The sequence below is a fragment of the Prinia subflava genome, chromosome Z (genome assembly GCF_021018805.1).
Source record: "Prinia subflava isolate CZ2003 ecotype Zambia chromosome Z, Cam_Psub_1.2, whole genome shotgun sequence".
Classification (NCBI taxonomy): Eukaryota; Metazoa; Chordata; class Aves; order Passeriformes; family Cisticolidae; genus Prinia; species Prinia subflava.
This window is the reverse complement of record NC_086283.1, coordinates 9673522-9700778: the sequence shown is the minus strand read 5'-3', so window position 1 is coordinate 9700778 and position 27257 is coordinate 9673522. Positions and strand designations below refer to the sequence as shown.

Sequence of the window (27257 nt, the reverse complement as noted above, 5' to 3'; positions counted from 1 at the left end):
TGCATGTCCAGAGGGTGAAGGGGGGGGATCAACAAAAAGGACAAAAAAACCCCACATACTGCTTTCAACAAGGACTCTAGCAGTCAAAAAGTTGCCAAGTATTATTCCCATGTTTACAGATTATTATTTATAAATGCTCTTCTTTTAAAAAAGGTAGTTTTTCTAGAAGATGGGTGCACAGGAGTGAAAAAAAAACCACTGTCAAAGAAAATATTTTCACTACCATAATCCATGGTGCTGGATTAACATAAAACAAGCAAAAAATATTCACTTTGTAGTTAAAATATAGTTGCGAAAGGATTTTGTAGCATTTTCTGACTAGACAGGTAATCTAATCTCACCATTGATTCAGCTGCTGTACTCTGCACATTAGAAAAATATTATTACTGCCACCAGTTATCTTTTAATAAAGATAAAACCCACATTTATATAAGCCAAAAAATTGTTTCTGCTGAACCTTTAGGGAGGGAGTTGAAATCCTGGCTCTGCATCTAGGCACGGAAAGAATCCACTGCCCTCCCACAGCACTTTATTTTTTTGAGAATCATGATGGAACCAGGGTTTAGTTTTGCCAGTTTTGTTATACTAAAGCTTCATTTTTGCCTGAAGCCTGACAAAACCATACCAATTTGTTAGTATTTGATGATAAAATTATTTGTTAGAAGCAGCTTGCATCATCTGTTCAGATAAAGTTAAGGCACATACTTTTAATCTTGTTCAACTTAACAGGCATCAGGATACAGTAGATTCCCAGCAACAAATCCCAGCACCACATATCTTCCATCAGAAATAAAGACATTTTAATAGCTATACATCAACCTTTCCTCCACAGTCAAATATCTTCTCCTTAATATAATCTATAGAAACAGCTTCTTCTGGTGACTTACAACTATGAGAAGTGCCCACTGTGCTAAAAAAGCTGTTTCTTTGCATGGCTGTAGCTGAGCAGGAGATAATGACATAACCACCTCAAGAGAAATGTCCTGCAGCACAACTAGACAGATATCCCTGAATTCATGCTTCAGGTAGGTGAACAAATGCTACTAACAGCACCTGCAGCTTGTTGGGCTTTCCCATCTGCTCTTCATTTACATGTATTCAAAGCACCTCTTCAGCTCCTTTGTTGAATTTATTTGCCAGGAACATGATATCGATGTTAAACCTATGTTTTTCTTTTTCTTTTTTTTTCTTTTTTTTTTCTTTTTTTTAGTGTATTTGAGGTAAATCTTTAACACTAATCACCTTTGGGCAATCAGTAAGTTCTCCAGAACCACATTTTTCTAATAACAGATAATTAAATCAAAGATTATGAAACTAAGATAAAGGCACTAGAAAGCCCTTTCCCCAGTTATTGTTCAGTGTGTTGCAAAGACAGTAAATGCATTTAAACTCCTTTCATGGGGAGGTATAGTTTGCCCTATATCTATATCTGTGCTATATATTTATGCTACACTAAGGCAATTCATGCTTTAAATTATAGTATCTGTCTACTTTTTTTCCTCAAATATATCTAGTCGACTGAGCAACCCTGGAAGCTACACTTCCAAAACAAAACATTACCTCCATTATCCAGATTACTTATCCATGAAGGCAATGCCACCTACAGAACTTGCTCTAAACTCCTAATATGGTTGCACTACTAACTTTTCTGTAGCAGTCAGCATAATTTTTTCATACTCTAAACTTTTCCAGATGGTTATTTTCGTTTTCCGTTACATACACCAAGAGATTCCCTTATCTCAGGTTTGATTTTAGTTTTACAAATGGAAGAGTCAGGTATTTCCCAGTCAGGTTTAAAGACTAACATTCACCCTCATAAGGAAACAAACAAACATGAGAAAGCCACAAAGAAAAAATATGCCAGAGAGTGTCAGAGCTGAAAGACAATTGCCATCCCTCTCAATTTGAATTGTCATGCCACTATGAAAAATCAGATGAACTGAGGTCTAGGGAAAGATAACTACTTCCTCCCAAGTAATTAGAAAATGGACCTCTCTGATGGTCATATTAGAAGCACTGGCAGTAACTATGGAAGAGTTATATAAAAGCTTTCTTCCTCTTTCTTACAGTTGCCCACAGCAAAGTGCAGTGGTCATACTATCCGTCCTGCTTTCAAGCTACACCAAACTCCAGAGCTGCACATGCTTGGGGGATTCTGAAACTTCTCAACAGTGATCTGTCCAAATATTTTGCCAGCAGCACTACTAGCTACATATGGATGCATTAACTCAAATATATTATATATATATATACACCTTCTTCTGAATGCAACACATCTTGCTGCTATGCCAAGACAATTATTTACATGGTAGACCCTCAATCACACAAAGCATACTTTGTTCCTGTAGAACACCTTATTAGTAAACTAACTTCGCATTTCTAAGGGACATTTCTGTATTTCACGCTAGGTCTCTGAACTGATCAAGTGTTTTAATTATCCATTTAAGAGAGTTGAGTAAAAGCTGACCATAGAAGGGTTGAGGTTGAAAGGGGACTGTTGGTCAGCTGCTCCAACCAACAACTGGGCCAGCTAGAGCCAGCTGCACAGGACCCCATCAAGATGGCTTTTGAATGATTCCAAGGATGGAACTCCACAACCTCTTCTCTGGGCAACCTGTGCTAGTGTTTGAAAAGCAGAAACTCACTTACTGTGAGAGCTGTCAATTAGCACCAGGTACCTCCTGCCCTGTGCCTGGGCACTACTGACAAGAGTTTGGCTGCCCCTTCTCTATTTCCTACAGCTTTTACATACCCAGATAGGGCCCCTCTGAGCCTTGTCTTCTCCACACTCAGCAGGCGCAGCTCTCTCGGATTTCTTCAAATGAAAGATGTTCCAGCAGTCCCAGGGGTATCACTGTGCACCAGCACTGAACTTGCCTATGTTTTTCTCACACTGGGGAGACCAGACCTGAATCCAGCACTTCAGGTATGGCCTCACCAGTGCTGAGGAGAGGATTCACCTCTGTCAACCTGCTGGCAACAATTCGCCTAGAGAGAATCTGCCAGAAGGCTCTTGGCAAATTCTCATAGACCACCCATTAAAACCTCTGCCTCCATAAATCAAGGGGTGAAGGCAAAGAGTCTAACACACTTTCAGAAGCCATTCTAAATGGATTATAACCAAAAAGGTATCTGCAGAGTTACTTGCTGATAGGCAGTACTTCTGAGATTAGCCAAGGTTATACAAATAACCTACAGCAAAATATTGTCTGTTACAATAGGACACAAGATGTGAGGTTAATAGTGTATTGAAAATTCACATGCATTTAAGACTTATGTTAAAGACAGTGATATCTCTCATCTTCTCTGTGGTAAACAAATGGTATTTACATGAGAGGTAAGTGTCATCCGAGATTCAGAGCTCCAGGGAAAGAACAGTACCTTGTTAAAAGGCTAAAAGCATGTCATTCCCTAATGTACTCTGTACTCTGTTAATAAACTAACTTTCATATATTTTCACATGCCACACAGAAACTGTGAGATATGGACCAATTACTAAGAGCCCAAGAAATTGCCACAAATATGACTTATGGGACCAAGGCATCCGTCCTATGATGAAAGGCTGAGAGAGTTGGGGCTGGATCACATGATCTCCAGAGGTCCCTCCCAGCCTTAACTATTCCAGGCTTCTGTGAAGCTGTCAGAGCTTTTTTCATTGAGAAAGGTACTTTGACACACCATTCATAAAAATTACAGACACACTATTTCTCCAGTGAAGTGGAAAGCAGAAAATTAAATGAAAAAAGGAGGGAAAAACAAAAAACCAAATCAAACCACACTTGATTAGGTAGTCAGCAGCTCATCAGAGCTGGTCTGGCAGAAGCCAAACCTGATCTCTCAACTGAAATGAGTGCAGGTGCTTCCCTTCTTGTAGTACAAGTATGGGATTTTTTTGAGTTCACTTCTTTCCTCCAACTACCAAAAGTGACCTTATGTCAGGATGCCTCAACACAGCATCCCAACATCATTTTCCCCTCCTGGTTACTGATAACATAAGGACACATGAAACGTCGTTATGGTTAACAGAAACTATAAGCACCTTATCTCAGCAAGCTTTTTAAAAAAAAAATATGCAGAAAGTTCATTCTCTGATAATCTAAACCAAACTCAGGGGTATACACACAGAACATATGACCAACTAAAAATTTCACTAACTGCCTTTGCCAGTTCTCTGCTTGTTGAGAGTCGAGTTCCCCAGAAGCTACCGTCCAGCTTCCTGCCCTGCTGCACAGGCACCTCCAGGATACTCACCTGAGCCAACAGGGCTTGAGAGAAAACGCAGTACCAGAACAGCTCTCTGCTTTGGATTTCTAAACTACCTTAATTCTAAATTCCCTTAGTAATATTTCACTGCACTGAACACACATCCCCTTGCCCACTGTGCTCTTCATTTCTCCTTCCCAAACTCTCCATCTATTGTCCCAATACATCATGTTATGCCATTAGGCTTCCCTCTAGTAATCACAGACACCACTGTTTGGGTGACACAGGATAGCAGGTTTCTCAGGGAAGTCAGTAATGCTTCCACACCTGTCTAGTATGTACATCTTCTGTACTATTACTACACAGTGTGATTTTAAGAGTTACTCTATTATATCCAAAAAGTAAGTTGAACAGATTTTATTAAGGTGACCCAAATGTGTTCATTACTGAAGAAAACTTCTTTGTAAAGAGACACAGAAAGAAAATGTATGCATAAAGTCTTCTGTTGTTGTTTTTCCAACAATAAAGAAAAATCATATGCACATACACAGAAAACATTTCAGACTACACTTCTGAGAGAGAGCAACAGCGAGGCAAACTTTCTTGGCAAACCAGCCACCCACAAACAGACAAGTTCATCCTCACTTGGTAAATGAGCATTGCAAAGAACAAAGTCACTTAGCTCACTCTTAAAATAAGAGCTCATGCTGTAAATGATCAGATATAACGAAGTGGTTTAAACCAAAGAGAAATCATGCACTGAAAAAAGAAGGCCAAAATAAGAAATTCTAGGATGACAACTTGATTCACAGTTTACTCAAGCTAATGAAAGACTCCAACTCCCACAGATTTCAGCGGGTTATGAAACAGGTCCTGCAGAGGGAAACGTTCCAAGTCACAAACAGCAATGTCGTATTTTGATACGTAATTGCCACCACTGCCTATGAAGAAATCCCTCGCGTTAAACAGAGAACAAATACAATAATCTCGCTTTCTCATTTTTAAAATGACATGAAAGAAACAACAAAAGAAAGTTATTGAAGAGAGATAGATCGTTCCCAGCTGTTGTCATAAAATACTACAGCTGTTCATGTCATTGCAGCTAATGACCAGTTGCACTTTTTTAAAGATTGTAATACAGTATGACCATTGTAATCTACATCAAACTGAAACTTGGCAAGCATCTTGGAAAAAAGACTAAGAAATTATTTAAATCCTGTTTGATTTTATTTTTTATTTCTGTTTATGGGCTGGTTTTGACTGTTTTAGGGGGAATAGGAAGGAATTTTGTATGAATGGTTCTTTATTCAAATTGTCAATTTTGTTAAACTACTTAAAAAATCATAGTAAATAACAGGTATTAAATAACCAAAAATTGTCTTTTCCAGTAACAAGAAGAATTCAATGATTAAGTCCAGGAGTTCTTTTTGTTGTTGTTGAAAAGAGGTGTGCTGACTAAAAGTCTCAAGTTCAAAGATAATGATGAAACATATTTTCTCTGGAGCCAAGAACAGGGTAAGTGTCACCATCTAGAAGCTTTTAATTGTTTTATTAACTGAACTATACATGAACCAAATCAGATTTTTTCATAAAGATTCAAGTACACAAATGCAAAGAAAAGGCTCAAATAGAAAAACCCACATATATATATGCAGAAAGAATTTTCAGAGACAACTCTCTCTAGTGGAGCAGGAAAGCATGTGTTCCCACACAAAATCTCCACAGAACCTGAAACATACTATTTCAAGGAATTTCATGTAATTTCTCAGGAAAATGAGAGTATATGTTCCTCTCTAGCCATGTGTCTTCCCCTCCAAGATCATCCATAGAGTGCTATACACAAGAAACAAATCACAATCCTGCACTGCTTTTTATCTTCCCTGTAGTTATCAAGAAAATCAATAATTCATGAAGAAAACTAAAAGTCAATTACCACTTTCTCCGCTTTAAGACACAAAAACACTGCCAGAGAAATTCCACATACTTTAGAAAGAAGATCACCTAAACATACACTGCTTTGACGCATTTTCATGGCACCAGCCTGGGACTCTGTAACAAGTAACAAAAACAGCTGCAACAAAAAACATATGACAGTGAAGCTTCCTAATCCAAAGAAAGAAATAATTGCTAAATGTGCACCAAACACAGCAACAGATAAGTTAGAAGATGAGCCTCTTTTCCTCACTTTGGAAAGATCTATCTGGACTGGAAAGGATTTCTTTCCAAATGATGGTTACTTCAAAATATGAACAACTCTTAAACTTTATGCAGCCACACACTTACTTATTTGTCACTATCAGCAAATTAAAAAAATAAGAACGTAAAATCGCCCACCCTGCCTTCAAAGACACTCACAAAAATCTACATTAAAAATAAGAATCTAATCACACATTACAGGGGCCAAAATTCTGTAGTTTGGATTCTATTAATTAAGCCTATTGAACAATGCCCAGAGTGACTGTTTTAAGACTCTCTGTAGCATCACATCTGCACAAGCCGTTATTAACACATGTTATTTTCACCATTCCAATCAGAAATTCAAAGCACACTTCCTTTCTTATGGTAACATTGTACAGAAAGATCAAGTCTGCAAATTAGGAAGTATTAGACAAACACTGAAGCCAAACTCGCTCTATAGCAATTTTGTTGGTTTTGGTTTTTTCATTCCAGCAGCTCTACATTGTGCAACAGTCAGGATAATTCAAAATATTTTGGCCAACAGCAAACTGATGCAATAAAGTGCCTAAGCTGAATGCCTCCAAAAGATGGGATAGAGAAAAAGAATATAGGATAGAATACTGTTATACCAATACCTGTCTCCATCAGAACATGTTTAATCACATTATAGCACTTTTTAATTTTGAAAACTTGATTTTATTAACCCAGATATGCCTATCGCAAAGATGAAAAAATAGCTGCTGTTTTTTTCAAAGATTTTACACAACACTTTTTTAGCATGGTTTTTCCCTTTCTTTTCCACAAAGGTTTGGTACAGTATCCATACAGACTAGGTTCTGCACCTTCTACACCTGAAGTTTAAGGTGGGGATTTTAAAATTCACTCATCTCTGGTGGACCTCAGGATTATTACCAATTTCACCAAGTCTTACCTTTCTAACTTACCTTGCTAGTTCTGATTATAGAAGCACCTAAGCACGAGGGCCCATATCACCTCCCTTTCAAGTTAACCAAGAACACGCTGTCCATGCTGTTTTTGCAAACTACATGAGTTGCAACTAACAGTCGCACTATGAGCGTTCAACATAACCCGCTAAGAAACCTGCAAGCAGCAGCTGAGCTGCAGAATAGAGACATCCCTCTGTGACAAGCTGGGTAGAGCTCGAGCAGCACACTGACAATGGAGCTACCCACTGAAAAGAAAGCTACGGTCAGCAGCTAGCTGCAGAGTTACAACAGAAGTCTGGGAAGAGGCAGAATACACTTCCCCTGTTCTCACAGCCTTCCCCACGCACCTAAAGTTGCACCAAAAGGAAAGATACAGTGTTCTATGAACCTCTTCCATTAAATACATGCACCCAAATCACCAAAATCTACTGGGCAGCACTTAGGCTGCTCATATTTAGCAATAAGCAAATAAGCGTAAGAGCAATAAGGAGAGGGGAGTTTGCAGAAACACAGGACAAGAATAGACAGGAAAAGAAAGGGCATTTAGCATCTTGAGAGGGAAAAAGCATTAAAACCCCAACTTGCTGAGAAGTAAAAGGAGCTGCAACAGAAATTGATCACAGAGTTTAATTACAAGTAGAAAGAAGTCTGAGTGATAGACAATTTCCAAATGAAATGTTTTCAAAACCTGGTTGAATACACCCTAAAGTGAAAGGACGCCATCTACACCTTAGATACATGCACCCCCAGACATACAAGAACTAACCTGTAATTCAAACCACCATTTTTAATGCATGGTGCCTTGCCACTCTGCTTCTTTTCCTCTCCAGCTCCAAACATAAATGGTGTTATTGGATATTAGCTGGAGATGATGCTGACATTCTAAATCAATCTTAAATAAGACAGCCATGTTCTCTTCATACAGCAGTGTTGCTGTATCAACGTTACCATGCCTAAGCTCTCTTATAAATAGAGGTATCAGTCAGTTTAAAACACACAAAGATGACAGTCAAGGAGGAACTACTCTGGACGTGCTATTTCAACAGTGGCAATTTTCTGGTGGAAGAGAAAATAGGGTAAAAATTAGTTCAGACTGTTATATTTAAAAGATGATTTACCATCATAGCACTTATCATCTTTCTGGTTTTCCACATATGATGTCCGGTCTCCTCCTTTATTCACTAATTACAGGAAAACAGTAAGTATATACCTGGAGTACCACCTCCAGCAATTATACATCTCAATCTGCAACCCAAGTGGCAGACCACTCGGTGAGCCACACACTTAGGTGAACATGCACACTTAGGCTGCACATGCAGTACAATGGTTTTCAAAACTGAGATTATACTTTCCACTATTACTGACTAGACATAGAATGATATTTTATGGGGGAAATCAAGGTAAATGACTGATTATCAGAAGAGGAAATTATTTCAGTGTTCAGCTGAAGAACCAATCATAGCCTATATTTGATTCATGAAACCACATACAAAAGAAGGCACACAGAAGAAGGCACCTTTTCATGAAGATGATTTGAAGTGGCTTTTACTTCAGAAACTTGTGGCTTCTTTTATGGCATGCTTACAGTAAGTGTTAAGCAGTATCGCTCCATGTTGAAATACTCTTCAGGAACTACCTTTTTTCCACGTTCCTTGAAGCTATGAAGAAGAAACTAATCCCCACTATATATTGCTTCAACATCACTGAGAAGCCTAAGATAAATTATTATTCACACTTAAATAGAGTATCAAATTTAACTTACAGTCTCACTTTTGTACTGTAAGTAGGAGCCACTCAGTGGACAGAAATTAGGAAAGATGAGTTAGGAATATCCAAGCTACCAGTACTTATTTACTGATATTACCCAAAAATGCTTTGGATAGAAAATCCCTTTAGAAATACCAAACAGAAAACACTATGCTAAATTCTAAAAGTCTAGAAGTACAAAAAGATAATTTAAAATATCAAGTCATATAATCAAAGGTAAATATATTTTTATGTGATCTTCCTGCCACAACCTGCACTGAAATGCAAGCATACCCATGCAAAAACTATCATCTCTAAGTGGATACATGGGATAGAAGTAAATACCATTCAGTTTGGCTATGCATAGCAGAGAGAAAACAACTGTTCTCCACAACATCCCCCTATAGAAAATGACCTCAACTGGCTTATAATTTCCAATTAAGTTAAATGCTGATATCATCCAGTATGTACTCCTCTTTCAAGATAACCAACAGTGGTATTAAAAGCTTCCTAGCGAGGCTCAGTCAAAAAGAGCAGGTAACAGAAGGCAGCTTTAGCCAACACAGAATTCAGAAGCATACAAAGTGTTTTTAACACACAAACAAGGCAATTTTGTGCTTCACTTCGTATCAGTCCTACGACTCAGCACTCTCAGCAAGCCACTCTCATCATACAGAGCTGAGAAAAGCCTCCCACCTATGCAGTGCAGGAATAACTCTGTAAGAAGGGCACCCTTCAGCATGTGCACAATTTTCCCCCTATGCCTATATACCTAAAAAGACTTGTTTCACTAAAGGGCTTATTTACAAAACGATCTTAATGACTACAAGGCTCAGCGAGTTCATAAATCAAAACAAATCACCAGCTTTGTTATACATAGTCATCAGTTTGTTTCAGTTTTTGTTTCAGTTTCTCAGCACCACATTCATGATCTCTTACGCGTATTACACACATACCACATATGCACACAGGTTTACACCATGTAAAACATACAACACCTAAGTGTCATCCAGCTGATAAAATCTACTGGTTTTACAAGTGTTAACTTAGTTTTGACATGAGGTAAGAACAAATCAGTTCATAAACTCATAAACATAAAAAATATAAACATAAACATAAAAAACTGTAACACAGCAACCTTGCTTTCTTTCCTAGACAACCATAATATCCTCCAAGTATAGTCAATTTTTGTTTACTGCTCTTAGGTGCCTCTCACACAGCTTTTTTCATAAAGGTACCGGGAGATTTGAAACTATGGAGTTACTAAAACTGAGGTGGATGTACATCTGTTCCTTAAAATGAAGGCAAAAGTGGATAGGGAAGGGAAGGTAATCAATTCTCAGCAGTACCAGTGCCACCTTTCTGGCATAGCTGTGGGTGGATTCCCTAGTTAATAATACACCTTGAACTCAGATGCAATCTTCCTCAGAGCAAGCAGTATATTCCTAAGTACTACAATAATAAATTAATTGAAAGTAAATTGAAGTCAGCATTCCTATGCCAACAGGAACACGTACAAAGCAATTCCTTCCCTTTCCTCATAAGGATCAGGTAGACCCAACCTTCAGCATCCTCAAAAGAGAGGCATATTATGCTTTACTCTACTGTATTAGACAGTTATAACTATTTAAGTAACCCTTGTCATCAATAAGCAATACCCAAATTTACACCAAAATACATACCAAATCCATCAACATTACAGACAGTCAGGTCAACGCAATTGCACAAAAAACAGTGAAGCACTTGCAGGATACATCTATGCTGGAAAAACTGAACTCAATTCAGAGGGAGACAGAAGCAAGCTTCTGCAATTCACCAATGCCAGATTCCAGCCTGGAGCACAAGCCTTTGGTGAATACACAGAAGTCTCCCTGGACTAATGGGAATTAGCAATGAAGTCTAGAGTTTCCATTATTGACAGCAATTTTACCGCTCACAAATCTGAAATTAACACTGATGGCGACATATCGATCGTGAGCTGGCATTCATATTATATTACAAACAACTGTCAGCCTGCACTTCAGGAGAGCATTAACAATGACACAGTTTGAAATTCAGAGACAGCAGAGAGTGGTGTCTGGTTTTATTGTGTGTTGTCAATTGCTGATATAACCACGTAAACCTCCCCATGCAATGCACAAGAGGAAAGGAGATTGCCAACACCAAGGATCACAAGCCATGGTTGCAGCCCTTCTACACAGCTGAGACAGAATTATTTCATTAAAAGTACACTTCCAAAAAGAAAATACAAAAAACAAACAAAACAAAAACAAACAAACAAAAAAACCACCTCACATAAAAGCATACAACCATCTGACTTGCCCAGAAAAAAAAAAATCAAAACAATTATTGTACCTAACTAACAGCAAGAAATTTTGACTTCACTTTTTTGTATGACTACTCCTTGCTGACTTTCAAAGCTTTTATTTAGTATTACTATGCTTTACTGCAGTATTCCTCAGAGGTACTAATGCAAGACTAGTATGTTGAGGAGGTGAAGTAACATGATACACGGGTTTTCCTTCCCAATGGGTGGGTTTAAAATCTTGCTAATGTCACCAGCAAGCAAAAGCTGTTGACATCAGGCAGCTGAGCCATGTGGAATGAGCTACTATCCTCAGTCCAGTTTTTCCTGGACAAGTATTCCTACCTTCACAAGAAGAACCAAGCACACACTCTGGGTGGTAAAGGAGTTAGAAGCAGCATGATTAAGAAACTGCTTCCTCAGTTCTGAAGAAGGACATGAACTTGTAAGACAGCTCTGTTCAAGTGAAAGCTGCGCCACAACAAGGCAAGGAATTTCAATTAATAAGGACATCAAGTCAGCACCTCCTGCAACAGTATGTTGTCCTGAGCCTTGATCCCACAAACTTCTGAATGCACCTGAACATATGGTTTATCATATTTGCCGTTGACAGACCAAAGTGTTGATCCCCTACAGCACGACAAAATCCAGAGAGTAAAGATGAACTGTGTAATTTGCATCACAACATACATACCATCTCAAGGAGAGCACCAGAGTAAAATGAAAGTACCCCTCAAATGATAACTGCATTCTCTGGATTAATTCTCTGGATTAATCTTCATTTTTCCTTTAGCTCAACAAAACAGATGGTTTTGTCAAGTTTAACAGGAGTTAATTTGCTTCTGGAAACTTAATATTACACACAAGCTTGAATTTCATCTTTACACTTCTCATTGTAGGACAGTGTAAGATCTGCATAACAAAGCCAGAAAACCAGAACGTTAAAAACATTAGGGGCTCCAAAGCCTTTTCCCCTCATCCCAAAAGCATGTTTTATTTTTGAGTCAGTTTAAGTACAGTTCAGACAATTCAAAAAGCAAAGCAAAATGAGTGTGAGATGAAATCCTCACCTATGGAAATACTCCACTTCTCCATATATTTGAGCTTTTTAAGCACAAGAAGCAAAAAATGAAACCAAACCCAGTGCAACCCCTGAAGAAGAAGCTCTCAGCCACAAGCAATTTGCACAAAGCTGCTGGAACTGTAATCCCCCCAAGCCCGTCCCACCGTTACGTAACACTGCCAAGCCAGGATTTTTCACCAGCCAGCTCAGAGTTACTGTTAGAAGGAAACATCTCACACACACCAGCAATAGAGAGGGTTAAAAAAAAATCAACAAAACATAATAAATGAAACCAAAAAATTCCACACAGGCAAGTGTCTAATCCAGAGACTACACCCACGTTAAAGGCACTTCCTTTTCAAGTAAGGTTTTATATTACATTCTAACTTAAAAGAATTTACCTAACTTGCTTTCTCAGGTTACACCTTACCAGGTGTAAGAATAGAATATTAGAATATCTGTTATTCTAATAGAATATCTCTTTATTTGCTCTAAGATAACAAGACTTCAATTACTTATATAGGTGCTCGCAATGTACCTCTTTATTTAATTATTAATTTAACATTGCAAGCCCATTTCAGTTGTTCATCTCAAGAGGGTACAAATCACACCCTATATGACAGAAACAACAAAGTGATTTTTTCTTTATTACCATCAGTAGTTTTCTTGATTTCCTTAATGTCCATATGAAGGCAGTGTGAAGTGCCTATGATGCAGCAAAGAATAATCCTAATAACAATCAGTTTACTGTATTCTACACTCTTCAGATGCTATTTTGAAGGATTTCAATATTTAACAGAGGCCTGAACCAGTTAAGCAGATCTTCACATCTACACTGACACACTGACATTATGAGACCAAAGGTTAGCTGGGGCAGTGGACACTCAAGCAGCATCTATGTTCTTTTTGTTCAAGACTAGAGCTCAGTTTAACCAAGTTGATTTCCCACTGAGTTGCATTATAGAAGTATTAAACTACAGATACTGCTAGGTTTTCTTAGAAATAATGGGTTTAAATGTTTGACACATTTAAATGCATGAAAAATGCAAAGAGAGATTCCTGACCAAACACATTTAGATGAGCTGAAAGCACTGAAGACTTTAGAACTGAAATAATTCCTATTCATGACAAACACTGTCTTAAGCCAAAGGAAGTTCTGCCACAGCAAAGATCAGGCAGTTTTGCCATGTATTTGGACCAAGCTGATGAAGGAAATTAAAAAAGAAAATGAGATACACAAAAATCATGAAGTTCTCCTAACAGGATGGCCATTTGTTGTTTCCACAGGAGACAAGTAGGAGCTTAACACAGGCTTTAAAGCCTGCTCTTGGTGTGATGTAACAGACTGAAACCTAAATTGTAAATATTCTAGATATTACAAGGTAAAGGTGAATTTACAAGTGATTTTCTAAAAATTCTTGCAATTATGTTTCTTACACTATCTGAATATCTACAATTTCCTTTGGAAGGGCATAAAATGAAGTAAGAGGAGAAAAGGCCTAAGAAGGTAAATGTAAATATAAACCCAAAACCATAAGTAACACATCTTCCCAAATAATATTTACACTGAGTGTTTCATTCTGGCATACACTCGTGTAAGACAGAAATGTACGTATTTCAAGGCCACTTGCATTTCTAGTTTCCCAGGATCTGCACACATGCATGCTGCACCTAGGATTTGTGCTGTCCGCCGTAGCATACGGGTTATAACCTAACTGGGTGAAATACACCAGAGCTGGGTACACTTGGCTGCGTGCCCAGTGCGGAAGGAAAGAATCAAACAAAAAACAAATAAACAAACAAAAAACCCAGACCACTAAATACACGTGCACTTCCTACACACCGAGAAATGCACATGTGCAATTTACATCAGCCATCATCCCAGTAAATAAAACCTTGGTCTGTACTGCTGGGCACAACGTGTTGTTAACCCGAACTCTAATTTGTTTATACGGCCGCGGCTGGCAGCACAACGCGTGCCTCCGAAACAGAGAAAAAAATCATGGAGCCCATATGTGTTTGTGCCGAGGACCCTCACGCACATTTGCACGCCCACGCGAGAGCACGGCCACGGAACGCCCGCTAGATAACTTCACATCCTAGCAGGCCGGGCCGTCAGCAAGAGACGGCGATGGAGGAGGAGAAGAAGAAGAGGGAGGAGGAAGCAGCCTTCGCCACCTCCCACAACGCCCGCGGCCCGCGCCCGCGGCGCGCTCCCCCTCGCCCGGCATCCCCGCCGCGGGTGCCGCGGGGGCGGCCCTGCGGGAGCGGGCACGGGGGAGCGGGGCGGCGCAACCGGTCCCCCAGCAGCGGCGCTCCGTGTGGGAGCGGAGCCCCGGCTGGTGGAGCGGGGAGGTTTCCAGGCATCCTTGCTGCATACGGGGGAGCAGAACGGCAATGACAAGCGGCGGCGCAGCCTGCGCAGGGGGGTGTCAGGGGAGCGCGGTCCGGAGGAGAAGGAGGGCTAGGGGATGCCCAGAGGAGCAGACGGCCTGGGCGGGGGGGCCGAGCCCTGCCGTCCTTTCCCCCAGGCACCTAGACGGGAGAGGAAGCTGGGGCTCCCCCTCTCTCTCACGCCAGCCCTGTGCAGCGCCTTCAAGGCGGAGGGGGGGAGGCGGCGGGGGGAGGAAGGGGGGGAAATGCTGCAATGTAGCGCCGGGCAGGCAGGAGAGGAAAGCCGCAAACCCTCCACTGGGGCCCGGCGCAAGCCCCCGGGCCGAGCCCACCCCTCCCAGCTGCCGCGCTGCCGGCAGCTCCGTGCGGTACCTGCCCGGGGCGGGCAACGGGAGACGGCGGGAGGACCCGGCCGAAAGGGCGGCGGGAGCGCAGCACCCACCTTTCACCACCCTGTCCGTCGTCGATAACTTGGGATCGGCCTTATGCTCCGACATGTCCGACAGCCGGGGAGGCGGCGAGGCTCTCCCCCCTCGGGCAGGCGCGGGTTGAGGCGGCGGCGGCCGCTGCGGTCACGGCTCCGGCTCCTCCGCTGCGGCCGAAGTTGCCGCGTCCCGCCGCCGCTCGCTGGCTCGGCTGGGCTCTGCGGCGCGGTGCCTTCCTCCTTCGTCTTCCTCCACCCCCGTCCTCCTCCAGTTAATTATTGCTCGCTTTCAATCACGCCTCCGGGCAGTGCAGGACTGCTCGCTCTTCCACCCCCCGCCAAAGACCCCGGCGACAACACCCGCGGCGGGCGGCTGTCAGGCAGCGCCGGCAGGAAAAGCCGCGAGTGGACGCGGGCAGCAGGAACAGCCAGGTTGCACACGCAGCGGCCAGCCCTGCGCTTCCTTCCTCCACGGCGCGCCGCTCCGGCTCCTCCCGCCGCCGCCGCCGCCACCACCACGGCCGCCGCCGCCGCACTGGATCGGGATCCGGATCCGTGTCTTCCCCGCCGCCCCCCGCAGGGTCTCTCCCCGGCTCGCACCGACACCGGCCGCGGCCCCGCGCGCCGCTGCACACGCGCCGCTGCACACGCTCCGCCGCGCAGCCCCCGCGCGCCGCCCGGCCCCGCCCGCCCGGCTCCCGCTCCCGCGCCCCGCCATTGGCCCGCGCCGTGCTGCCACTCACTGCCAGCGGCCCCGCCCCCCGCGCGCCGCACCGCCCAGGTGCGCCCGCCCGCCCGCGCCGCGCGGAGCGCCGGGGCCGCGCAGCCCCCGCCGAGCGGCCGTACGGCCTGGCCTGGCCTGGCCTGGCCCGGTCCCGCCCGGCGCGGCACGGCCTGTATGCGGCCGCGGGAGGGAGGCGCTACCTGCCGCTCACCGGAGCGGCGGCTGCGTGTCGAGAGCCGCGCCCGGCGGCCGCGCCTGCGTGCCCGGCCAGCCCGCGCGGGCGCGGAGCGCCGGCCGCTCCAAGCGCCTGCCCCGCGGAGAGCCCGCTCCGAGCTGGGGCGTCCCCGGAGAGGTGACACGCAGGTACCCGCACGCGCGCAGCCAGGCTGGCCTGAGCGCACGGGGAATCTTCTTAAATAGCATCCTTGAGCCGGGGGATTGCTGATCCATCCCCTCTGATAAAGGAAAAATAACATCCATGCCCCTAGCTGTGCGTCTTGCCCAGCGCACCTGACACACGCCAACGTGGGGCATCGGCTGGCTCGGCCTTAACGCTGGGGCACCACCGTCCCCTCAAATGGGCCTGCAAGGACAAACGGAATGGCCAAACGTGAGTGAGAAGTGTTCGCCGCCCCCAGCAGGAAGACAGCAACTCTTGCTTCATGTTTCTTAGAGGATTGGAAAGTAATTTACATCTGTGAAGGTGTCCTCCACCATTCCAGACAACATAAATATTGTTATGGGCTTGTTTATACATGTTGTTCTGGAGGAGCTATTCCTGACTAATTTCATGACTAATTTCCAGAATAAGGCTGAGCTGTTCTGGTTTAGTTTAACACTATGAGTTTTAATTAAAGAGGAAAATAGGGCACACCTGTTCTGGAAGAGCGATGTTTACAGAACTGCTGTTGAATAACTTCTGTGTAGATTAACCAGGAATCAACAGACGCCTAACCTGACTTCCCATTTCCCCCTGGGGTGATGTACAAGTTGCTTGCTTAGGAAATACCATTACTTTAGAAAGCCACAAAGAATATAAGATGGCACTTGTGGCACGTACTCTCTGCTTTGATTTGCCTGACATTTGTACGGGACTTTTTCTGGCTGTCCTTGTGGTATTTTCTCTGAAGACATTGTATGTGACTGACATTTAGTAGAACAGCATGAGTTCTCAGCTTGTTCCAACAACTGTGGTGAGCTCCATGTGCTGTAACCATCCTCTTGTCCCAGGAGCAGGGACCAGCCAGGTAATAAAGTTGCCATTTGAGATTCCTATTGCAATGGTAACAAGAGAATGCAAAACAGAGCTAGGGCTCAAGCAAGGTTGTCTTATATATACCCAGAAAAATCCTGAAGCCCATGACAAGCAAGCAGACATCTCCCCATATGGTAGGCATACTTCATGAAACATGAAGTGCACAGAAGAATCTGGACAGAAAACACCCCTATGTCTTCATCTCCGCTGCTGGGAAATACTGCCCAGCTTGGTGCTTGGACAGGGAAGGAGAAGCAGCATGTGAGGAATGCAGCATGGCCAGTATTGCCTACACATTGTGGCCCCAGCTTCATGAGGTGTGGAGGACCAGTTTGGATCTGTTCTTCTGTGACTGCAGGCTGCTTGCATGAGTCACCTGGATTTGTGTTCATAGGCTGGAATAACAGATGCTGGGTCTCTCGAGTTTACATTTTCTCCCCCATTAATCACAGGACAGGACTTCAGCTTGGATTTTTTTAACAAGAAAGTGTCATTGTTGCTGCTACTTATATAAGGACATCCAGTGTTACAACTCCAGCATGACTGTATTAATTCTGAAGGCTATATAGGAGTTCCTTTTCTTTAATGATTTTCCTCTCCTTCTAGTTTTCAATTATAATATGCCATCCAGTCTATGTAAAGTTCTTTCATTATATCTTGTGGTGGGTCTTGATTATTTATCTATTGAATGTGTTTAGTGTTCCTTTACAAGATAGCATCCCCATTTCAGGTCATCTCTTCTTTAGGAGTGTTTACGTGAGCTTTCATAAGACAAAGATCAAATACCACAGTCAAATACCACACATCATGCCACTTCTGCAAGGTATGATATAGGCAAGATTCAGAACACAGGTGTAAGATTTCATAACTACTCTGTCATGGTCTGGTGAAATCTTAACCCCATAACTTGTTTCAGTAGCAAAATCCTTATTCTTGCTGTGATGGAGGGAAAGGAAGAGAGAGAGAAATCACCAAACATCATCTTTGTTTTCTATGGTAACAAATTAGAGATAATAGTAACAAACTAGTGATAGTGTTTCAGATTTGTGTTAGTAGTAAGGATTGTATAGGCATGCATTATGAATTACATTTTACGACTTAAATTCCTTATGACTTCAAATCCATCCACATAGGTGGTCCTTCACGTTTTTCTCACACTTCTTGGTCACAGAATGATTTCTTTTTTATGGGATCTGAGTCCTATTAGATTCCTTTTTCTCATTTAACAACAGGCAGAGAATATGAAGATCACATCTTTGAATGAAAAGAAAACAGTCAGAGAATTCTGGGAAAATTATAACACACTTGACCTCCTGTACCACTAATTCCTAGTAGAGTTTTGTTAGTTATTTCATCCCAAGGTAGAATAGAAGCCCAGAATGATACACTGGAAGCTCTGATCTTCCAAAGAGCAATCACTCCTGATCGCTAATTTTGAGGACAAGCTCTGTGAGAGCTGAGGGAGAAATTTTTTTCAAGTCTGGAATAAGTTAGTACCCACCTCTTTGCCTCAGATGAACAATTATTTTCTGTTTTAGCCGAGACATGACAATTCTTTTAAGCACACAGCAGCTCTGGAAAGTAGCAGCATCTGGCTGAAGTGGAAGGAGGAATAAATGCCCATACAATGAGAAGCCAGTAATTTTAATCCAGACATGCAGACTGAGGGATTTCAAACTGTATTACAGATCCCATGAAAAATTAGCGATCAAGTTGTCTTGACTCTATTTCAGCAGCAAGGTGAGGATTATTTTATAGACATGTAGTGATACTTTTGTCCACTGACTCAACTAATTAAGATACTATTTTAAAATATTGATTGCAAGAGATAGTGTTTAAATTTTTGATCATTATTATTAGAGAATGGCTGTTCTAGCTGCAGGGAGTCTGTCCTTCCTGCATTATTGTTAGCCTCTGGAAGTTCTGTCTTCACATATAATAAATGTAAGTTTAACAGTATCTTGGAAGTAAAGGGGAATTAGCGAGAGCCCTTGAGTACTATGATGGCTGGATGGAAAATATGTTCAACAAGGTTAGTCTGGATGTTGGTGCTGCCTTAACTAATAATTTTCCCGATTTTTCTTTCAAGAGAGATGTGCAATTGTTTTTGTTTACTTCCCTCCAGTATGACAATTGCTGGGGATTCTCAAAATCTGTGTTGAGGACCCTAGGCCACAGCCTCTAATAGCATCATTGTCTGCAAGATTAAAACCATTACATACTAGTCTATGTTGATAGTGTGTCTGGAGGGGATGCTCCATAGTGAACTCGAAGTTCTGTTACAGCTCACAGTCACAACAGTGACAACAAGCACCTAAAACTTTCAAATGAATTAGACTCATCTACATTTAACTGAAATAAGTTTGATACCAAGTGTCATATACTAGCCTTGGATAGGCAATATAATTTATCAGTCCTCCATGTGTCATTTGGTTCCATCATATGCAAGGGAGGAAATTCACCCCAGTGTAGAGAGCCTATACGAAGGACCACATAGCAATTTAGATCACCATCAAGGGGCGCTGTCTGAGGATTTTTGGCAATAGTTTTTCCCCTCTTGTTCTACCTCAGTACACAAGAGGAAGATAGGGCCTGTAGCAAGTACTGCCCAGTACAAAATTCTCTGTATCATTTCTGGTTGTGTTTGCAAGGAGATAGAAAGTTCAGATGGCAAAACACAGGCACATAACCCATCACTAAAAATCTCCTCTCCTTTCTTCACACATGGTCTTCAATATCCACTGCGGGCACTTAACCTGTTGATCATCAGCCTCTCTGGAGCTTTGTATGTTTTTCCCAGCATACATCTGTTAAGCTTTTGGCTTGGCTAATTATGTAGGTTCTGGATTTGGTCCTGAAGCTTTTAGCAGAATTTATATGCACTGTTAATGATACTGTGCCTGGTTTAGAAAGCAAAGCTAAATAGATAATTCTATGCTCGTGGAATGGATGATACCAAAATGAATTGTGTTGCAATAAAATGCAAGCAATGGCATCTGGGATACAGAAGAGAGAAAGGTTAGCTACAAATTCCAAGATACTGAATCAACATGGAAGACAGTAACAACTGGTGCCATGAACAGTTATATAAAGCTTGACTGACACTTCAAAAGTCAACAAATAGCAAAAGAGAAGAACACAAGTGAGAGAAAATAACCTTGAGCCCTGAAAATCGTTTACCCCATGCCAAAACTGGCCCGCCTACAACAGATCTCAATATAAAAGAAGCATAACTGTGGTCATCTAAGGCTGCAAATTAATATTTGCATTCAGATTAAGCCTCTAGTGCAAAACTGATCCACAAGTCATGCCTGTAATCCCTCACAGCACGCAGACTCAAGAGAAATCATGCAAAGGACTTCCATATCTGTCCCCATTCCAATACTGCTGAGAAGCAGCCTAATACAAGTTTTCTCCACTGCTTTTTCAGATTTCCTAAGAGGCACATACTTTCATCAGACTACTCCAGTAAGCCCAAAGGTGAAGGCCAGATAAAAATTGAGTCTGGATAGGACTGAAGCCAGCATAAGAATAAATCAAAACACCACAGATGGAAAGAATCATCTCAAACTGAAAAGCATAGTTAGAAAGTCACAGAGCCTGCTGTTTGAAAAACCAGAGTCCCTATTGTAAGTCAAGTCAGGACTGGGACAAGGTGAGGTATAGGAGCATAACACAAAGGAAGCAGGAACCAGGAATCAAGACTAAGCAAACAAGAATGAAAGGCAAAGGAGTCAGAAGCAAAACTACAGCCAAATGGCATTGCAGGCTGCCAAAAACAACTGGTGGAGTTGCCTGACACATCTGCTATTAGAGGAAACTAGCCAAGCTTTAGCTCCTGCACAGCTGGGCCACAGTCCCAGTTGCCCTATTGCATCCATCTGCAGGGCCAGTAGCCCAGGCAAAGCCCAACAGTGTGGTTAAACATTCATTGACTTAAAACTTGATCTGCAGGAGTAGCTTGTCCCTATAAATTTACTGGTGCAAGCAGCAGGTTTAACTCAATTTATGTATCCTGTAGAACACTGCACTGATTTGCCTAAATGTGTTTTAAATTATTGCTTTAATTAAGCACTGCAAGTTTGTGTAGTGAAAATGTGTTACTGTAGAAAAAAACCAAAAAGCTGTATCTGAAGGCAAGCAACAGTGCCAAGGTTCCCAGAAGTGGAAAGACATCCCCTCATCTCCCCCTACTGGTGTGCCCGTCCTCGAGCCTCGGCCAATGCCAACGCGTTGTGAAACTGAAAGAAAGGACCCTTGGGAGCAGCTTCCAGCATCGAACTGTTCTCAAGATGTTGGCAACAGCTTTAAAACACAGTCCTGCTATCAAGAATTAGTCATTTGCTCCCAGGGAGTTCATCCTGCAGTCTTTGGTTGTTAATTAGACATTGCTTTTAATGGGAGTCTACAGAATACAGATTTTGCAAGAAGCTTTAGGATGTTATCCCAGTGAATATTAAAATCTTCCAGAAAATATAAATTAAGAGAGAAATAGAAGGAAAGCTCACTGCATTTTAAAGATATTTCACGCAGTGGCAAACATCATGACAGACTGTTGAGAGAAAGGAACAATATTTGAAGGAACTGGGAACAGCAAAACAACAAGATATGTATTAATTTTGTATTAAAAGTATCTATATATAGCTGATTTACCTCTGGTGTGTTATTGAAAACTGGTAGTGACAGAAGCAGTTGAACAGATCCTGAAATAAGACATGATACCCAGGATGTTTAATACCCAGGATGCTTTTCTGCCTCCTTTTTAGGAGTAATGCTGATGACAGAGACATAAGAACAAAGAGGAATGTGTGTAATTACTTTTGCAAGAGTAAGCCTTATTTGTTTTCATAGAGATGCCATGATTTATTATTTAGTTTTACTGCCTTTATGGTCTGAAAACAGTATAGAGTAAATCCCAGCCACTTTAAAGGTAACATGCATGGAACACATCCTGGAGTAAATGATTTATTCAAGTGCCATCAGTGCCAGCTGAGGGCTCAGTGGTAACAGACCATAACTGGTGCTGAGAGTGAGATAATTAATCACAATAAGTTGATACTCAAGGAACAAACACTGAAAACTTTGATTTAGTTGCCAAAACTCTCAGAGTGTTAAGTGTCTTGTGATGTATTATTTAAAGAAGCATAGTGAATGTGAAAAAGAACAAGGGATTGGAAAGTGTTTTCCAAGCTGATCGCCTGTGCTATGTCTTTTCTGAGGAACTTTAGAATGGATAAAAAAGGACAGAACAATCTGATATCTGAATGCACGTTTGTAAAATTCCCAAATATTTTCAATGCAAAATACTGAAAACTAGAGATTACCATGCAGTTTAACAAGCTCTAATTAATATAACTGCAATATTGAATTAGATGTAAATAACTTAGGTTGGCTTACTGGTAGCACTACAAAATATAAAAATCTTCAATTAATTTTCAGACTGACCATAATTAATGCATTGGAAATACAGATTCTCACTTACCCCAAGGCTTTAAACTGCTGTACACTGCAAAGCTGCTTTTTAATGGTTGTAAGTCACACTTACACTCACTTAAAATATATTTTATGTTCCCAGGGTGATGTAGAACAGCCCTAATGTAGGGGAAATCAGGTTTCTAATTGACTACAAACATTCTCAACCAGTGATGCAAATTCAACTGCAGCAAAGGGACTCTGTCATTGTAGCAGTGCCCTACTAGGCCCGTGAGGCTTTCCTGCACGGCAGCTTGCAAGATTAGCTATTAATGTCATGAAAAAAACCCCAGAAATATTGATAACCAATCTCTCCCCTTCTCCCCCATGCACCTGTGTCATTGACAAACATCAGCCTCGGGCAGGCCACAGAACATCCTTTCAATCATATGTTAATCAAATTGTTTTTCATCAGCTCCTCAAATTTTATGTAAGAAACACATGAGCCCCTTTAATCTTTCCTCCTCCTCCCTCACTTCTTAAAAGAAAGTTTCTGTGCTTACTCAAAGAATGGCATTCAGCACAGCAAGAGACGCATAAATCTTCTGAACTGCTAAAAATGTGGTACCCAGAGGCTGTTTTGGCTCTAGATGATGACAATCAAATGCACAGGACTGGAAAACACAGTTAAAAATTCTCAGATAATAATTTTTCTTTTTAAAATATCCTTAGCAGCAGAGACGTGAGGATTACTGATGTGTTAGAAATAACAGAAGTGCCTGGGAATGATCATGTAGGAATTAAGGCTTCACCCCTTAAAAGGTAGCAGGATAAATAGCTCAGGTGAAATGCATCAACACCAGTGTATAGGCAATCAAAAGGAGGAGCTGGAAACTAAGGTGCAGGAGAAACAGTATGACATAATTTGCCATCATGGCAAAAGTGTGGGTTGATTCACACAGCTGAGTGTTGTAATGGATACTACGATGGGTGTAGGGACAGGCAAGAAGGTGAGGTGGTGAGGTAGTCCTGTATGTTGGAGAGTGGTTGCATTGTCTAGAGCTTAAAGATGGTCGGAGTGTTGATCTGCTGGCAGTAGGAAGCCTCTGCAGAGGGATCTGGACAGGTTGGATCAATGGTTGAGGCCAAGTGTACGAGGGTCAACAAGGTAAAGAGCTGGGGTTGTCAAACACTGGGACAAGCTGCCCAGAGAAGTGGTGGAATCACCATCCCTGGAGGAATTCAGAAGACTTGTAAATGGGGCATTAAGGGACATGGTTTAGTGATGAACTTGGTGGTGCTGAGTAACCAGTTGGACTTGATGACCTTAAAGGCGTTTTATAACCCAAATGATTCTATGATTCTTACTGGTACAGAACACATCCATTCCGTAAATAGATGTACTCTATAGGATAGGACAATTTTGTCATCTTGACTTTAATGGTTTGTGAAAATAATTTAAACTTTAGGCAAGGAGCAGACATTAATACTATTCAAAACTATTAGGATGTTTCTTATTGAGTGGAAGCAAACTCTCTTCAGTTACTCTTGCTATCTTGGCTTTGCCAATAAACCCAGCACTTGTGTTCATTCCTTTATATGACACTGCTTTCTGCCTAAGAAGGAAATATTTCCCTCACTCTCCTGGAGTTCACAGCTATCCCAAGAGTAATGACTTCTTGCTGGTTGTCTTCCAAAGGATGTTGTCAGCCCCTCAGTAGTTCATTTCGGGTGAAAATAACTCTTGTGCCAAGGCCAGGCCAAGATCATATACCAAATAATTCCCATTAAAATCTTCAGATAAGGCATAAATGACATTTAAGTACTATAGTGCTGGCCTTCTGCTCAGTAGTGAATTAATCTAATATCTGCAAAAATGAGTTTGCTCTGAGTTAAAAATTTGACAAGTGCTTATCCTGACCTCAGAGTGGGATTGGTGAGACTTGCAAAGCCCAGGATATGCATACTCAGCCAGATTCTCAGGAGTTTTCTACTTAAATATATTAGCTGGAAGAGGGCTGATAACAACTATACCAGGATCTGGATGCTGTTATAATACATTGGTCCCTGGATACTTGAAGGCTGGGAGCAGCCCTGGCACTCGTGCCAAACACAGAAGTCACAGAGAGTGCTAGCTACAAATGCCTGTGCCACGTTCTCCCCAGCTGTGAAAGAGTGTCATATAATTTCTTCTTTGAATCTACCTATTTTAGTCATGAAACTTACAGGAAGAGAAAGGGAAGGAAGATGAGACAGAGGAAAGTGATTGCTGCTATGCAGATATACAATTAAATGAGGTCTAGCAGATGGCAGATGACCTGAACTCTGTCTCTTCACTAAAATGCTTTTCTTTTGCCTCCTTCCTGTCCAGACTTAGCTTGAGCTGTCACTTTTTATTTTTGCTCCAATTTTTTTCAGTCATCGGGTCAGCTAGGAAAAAATAGTGTTGTTCACTGGAAAGAAAAAAGACAAATGGATCCTTCCAACACCATATAATTAGAGTGCAAAGCATAGCCACAGATAAAATACAGATGCATGTAAAATATGGGAACTAGACCTTCTGCCTCACTAATGCAATTATTCATATGCACGGCAACACAGATATGCTGTGGAAGGGAACCTGTGTCAGTGATAATGTTTGTTCAGATATTCACTTGTATATTCATGGGCTCAGATGGAGAATGTGCAGTGGGGAACGATTGGTTCACTCCTTTAATTTCTGTGTCCTCAAAATTTTCCTCTTTTGTTTTCCCTTCTTTTCTCTCTTTTAGTTTGGATTTTTTATTCCCCCTCCTCCCTCATTTTGGAAGTGCCTGGGACAGTATTTCAGATAAGTTTTATAACAGCATGCTTCCCTTTAAGGATGTAGATTGCACCTTGCAGTTACGATACACATTTTTCTAGAAGAACCTTTGCATCAAAGCTGCTGTTCCTGCCTTCCTTCCCCTCCTCCCTCTTCTTCTTTTTCCCTTCATCTTCTTAGCTCTGTTGTAGCCCATGGTGGGCAGTGGTAGGGTGGGATGATTAAGACACTGCTGTGACATTTTCCAGTGATTCTTTTCCATTTCACAGACTCACAGTATATACTCTCATAGTGTCCAGAAGCACCTTCCAAAGTATTCTGGCAATTCTTAATTTTAAACTCCATTATTTTAAGTGGTCACCAGTTTCTCCCAATCAGAGTGTGTACTTTGTATATTCTCAAGTTTTCTCTGGGCACTGTCTTTGAACTATCTGCCAAAATAAATTAGGGTAAACTCTGACTATATCAGTCACAAACAGAGATGAGCTTAGTAAATCTGGGTTTTTCCTATTTAAAAAAATTGCTAATACTGATCTAAATATATAGTCACTGCCAACAGTAACGCACATAGCAGCCAGCTTCCATCTGCATTGAGATTTCCCAGACAAGCTGTATAATATCACTCCAGAAACTACTAAGCCTTGGCAATAATCAGGAGATTGGCGGTGGCAAGACAATCCAGAAACAACAGATGAAGTTAATCAGGGAAGCCAATGAAATAAATACTAGCACAAAACTGAGGAAGAAGAAACTGCTGACATATTAGGAGCAGACACTGGCCTTTCGTCTTCAAGTTCTTCATATTATGGATATCATTCAGATATAACATTCCCATTCTATGAAGAGCATATAGGAAAGCTTGTATGAAGTGACCCTAAAAACATTACACTGAATTTCTCCTCAGAGTATGCTGATTTTCCAAATTGACGAAGAAGAAGAAAGAATGCTGATACCATTCTGTCCATATTAATACCCTTCTGTCCATCCTACTTGCCAATTGCAGAGAATAATTTCCTTTCCTTATGCAGAGAAGCTATAAAAAGCTATATAAAAGAAATAAACAACAAGAAGTTTCACATTTCACATTCAGAGATGCAGATCTTGGAAGCTGAACTCAGCAAAATTTACACTGGAAACCAGACACGTTTTTAACACTGTGAGTAATTAACCAATGGGATTGTTTGCCCTGGAATATGCTGGGACACTTGGAGCTTTTAAATCACCTCAGGGTGTCTATAAAAAAGATACTGTCCACTTCAGTTACAAGATACTAAACTCAGTGTAGAAATTGGCCCTGCTATGAAGCAGGTTGGACTACATGGTCCCAAGGGCTTTAGTGATTAGGAAATATACTCAGGAACACATCCAAGTGTAAAACCCAATTTGCACAAATATACTGATAATGCACATAATTTACGAATTCACTTTTGCTGAGAATGTCAAGCACTCAAATTTAGAGTGCTCTCTGTGACCGCACTAGTCATACTGTAGGACAGACTGTATGCAAGATGAATAAGTGTGGCTTCAAGTTCAACCAAACTAAAATTCCAATTAAATGTGAACCCCACATTTAGACATTTTTGTTTATGTATTCGTTTTTTAAAATCACTTCTTTCTAATAGCCCCAAAATCAAGAACTGTATTCCAGTAAAAACTGGACAGTGACCAGCTACAGCTAGAGAATGAAAGGATATCAGCTCAGAAAAGCATTGCTTAACTCAGCATTGACCAACATCAAGCTGTTGAGACTCCTAAGCACCATAGTCTGTGTTTCTTCTGAGACATCTATGTCTTTTCATAATT

General features: G+C 41.6%; 1 protein-coding gene across 1 annotated transcript in view; it reads right to left on the bottom strand.

Annotated features, from left to right (window-relative positions):
- LOC134563761 (protein phosphatase 3 catalytic subunit alpha) overlaps window positions 1-15418 on the bottom strand; it is a 175121-nt gene extending 159703 nt beyond the window's left edge. Inside the window, exon 1 of the mRNA XM_063422012.1 lies at window positions 15279-15418. Within this exon, the coding sequence (XP_063278082.1) occupies window positions 15279-15333 (55 nt within the window). The 5' untranslated portion in view covers window positions 15334-15418. The remainder of the gene's footprint in view (window positions 1-15278) is intronic.
- Between the last annotated feature and the right edge of the window lie 11839 nt (window positions 15419-27257).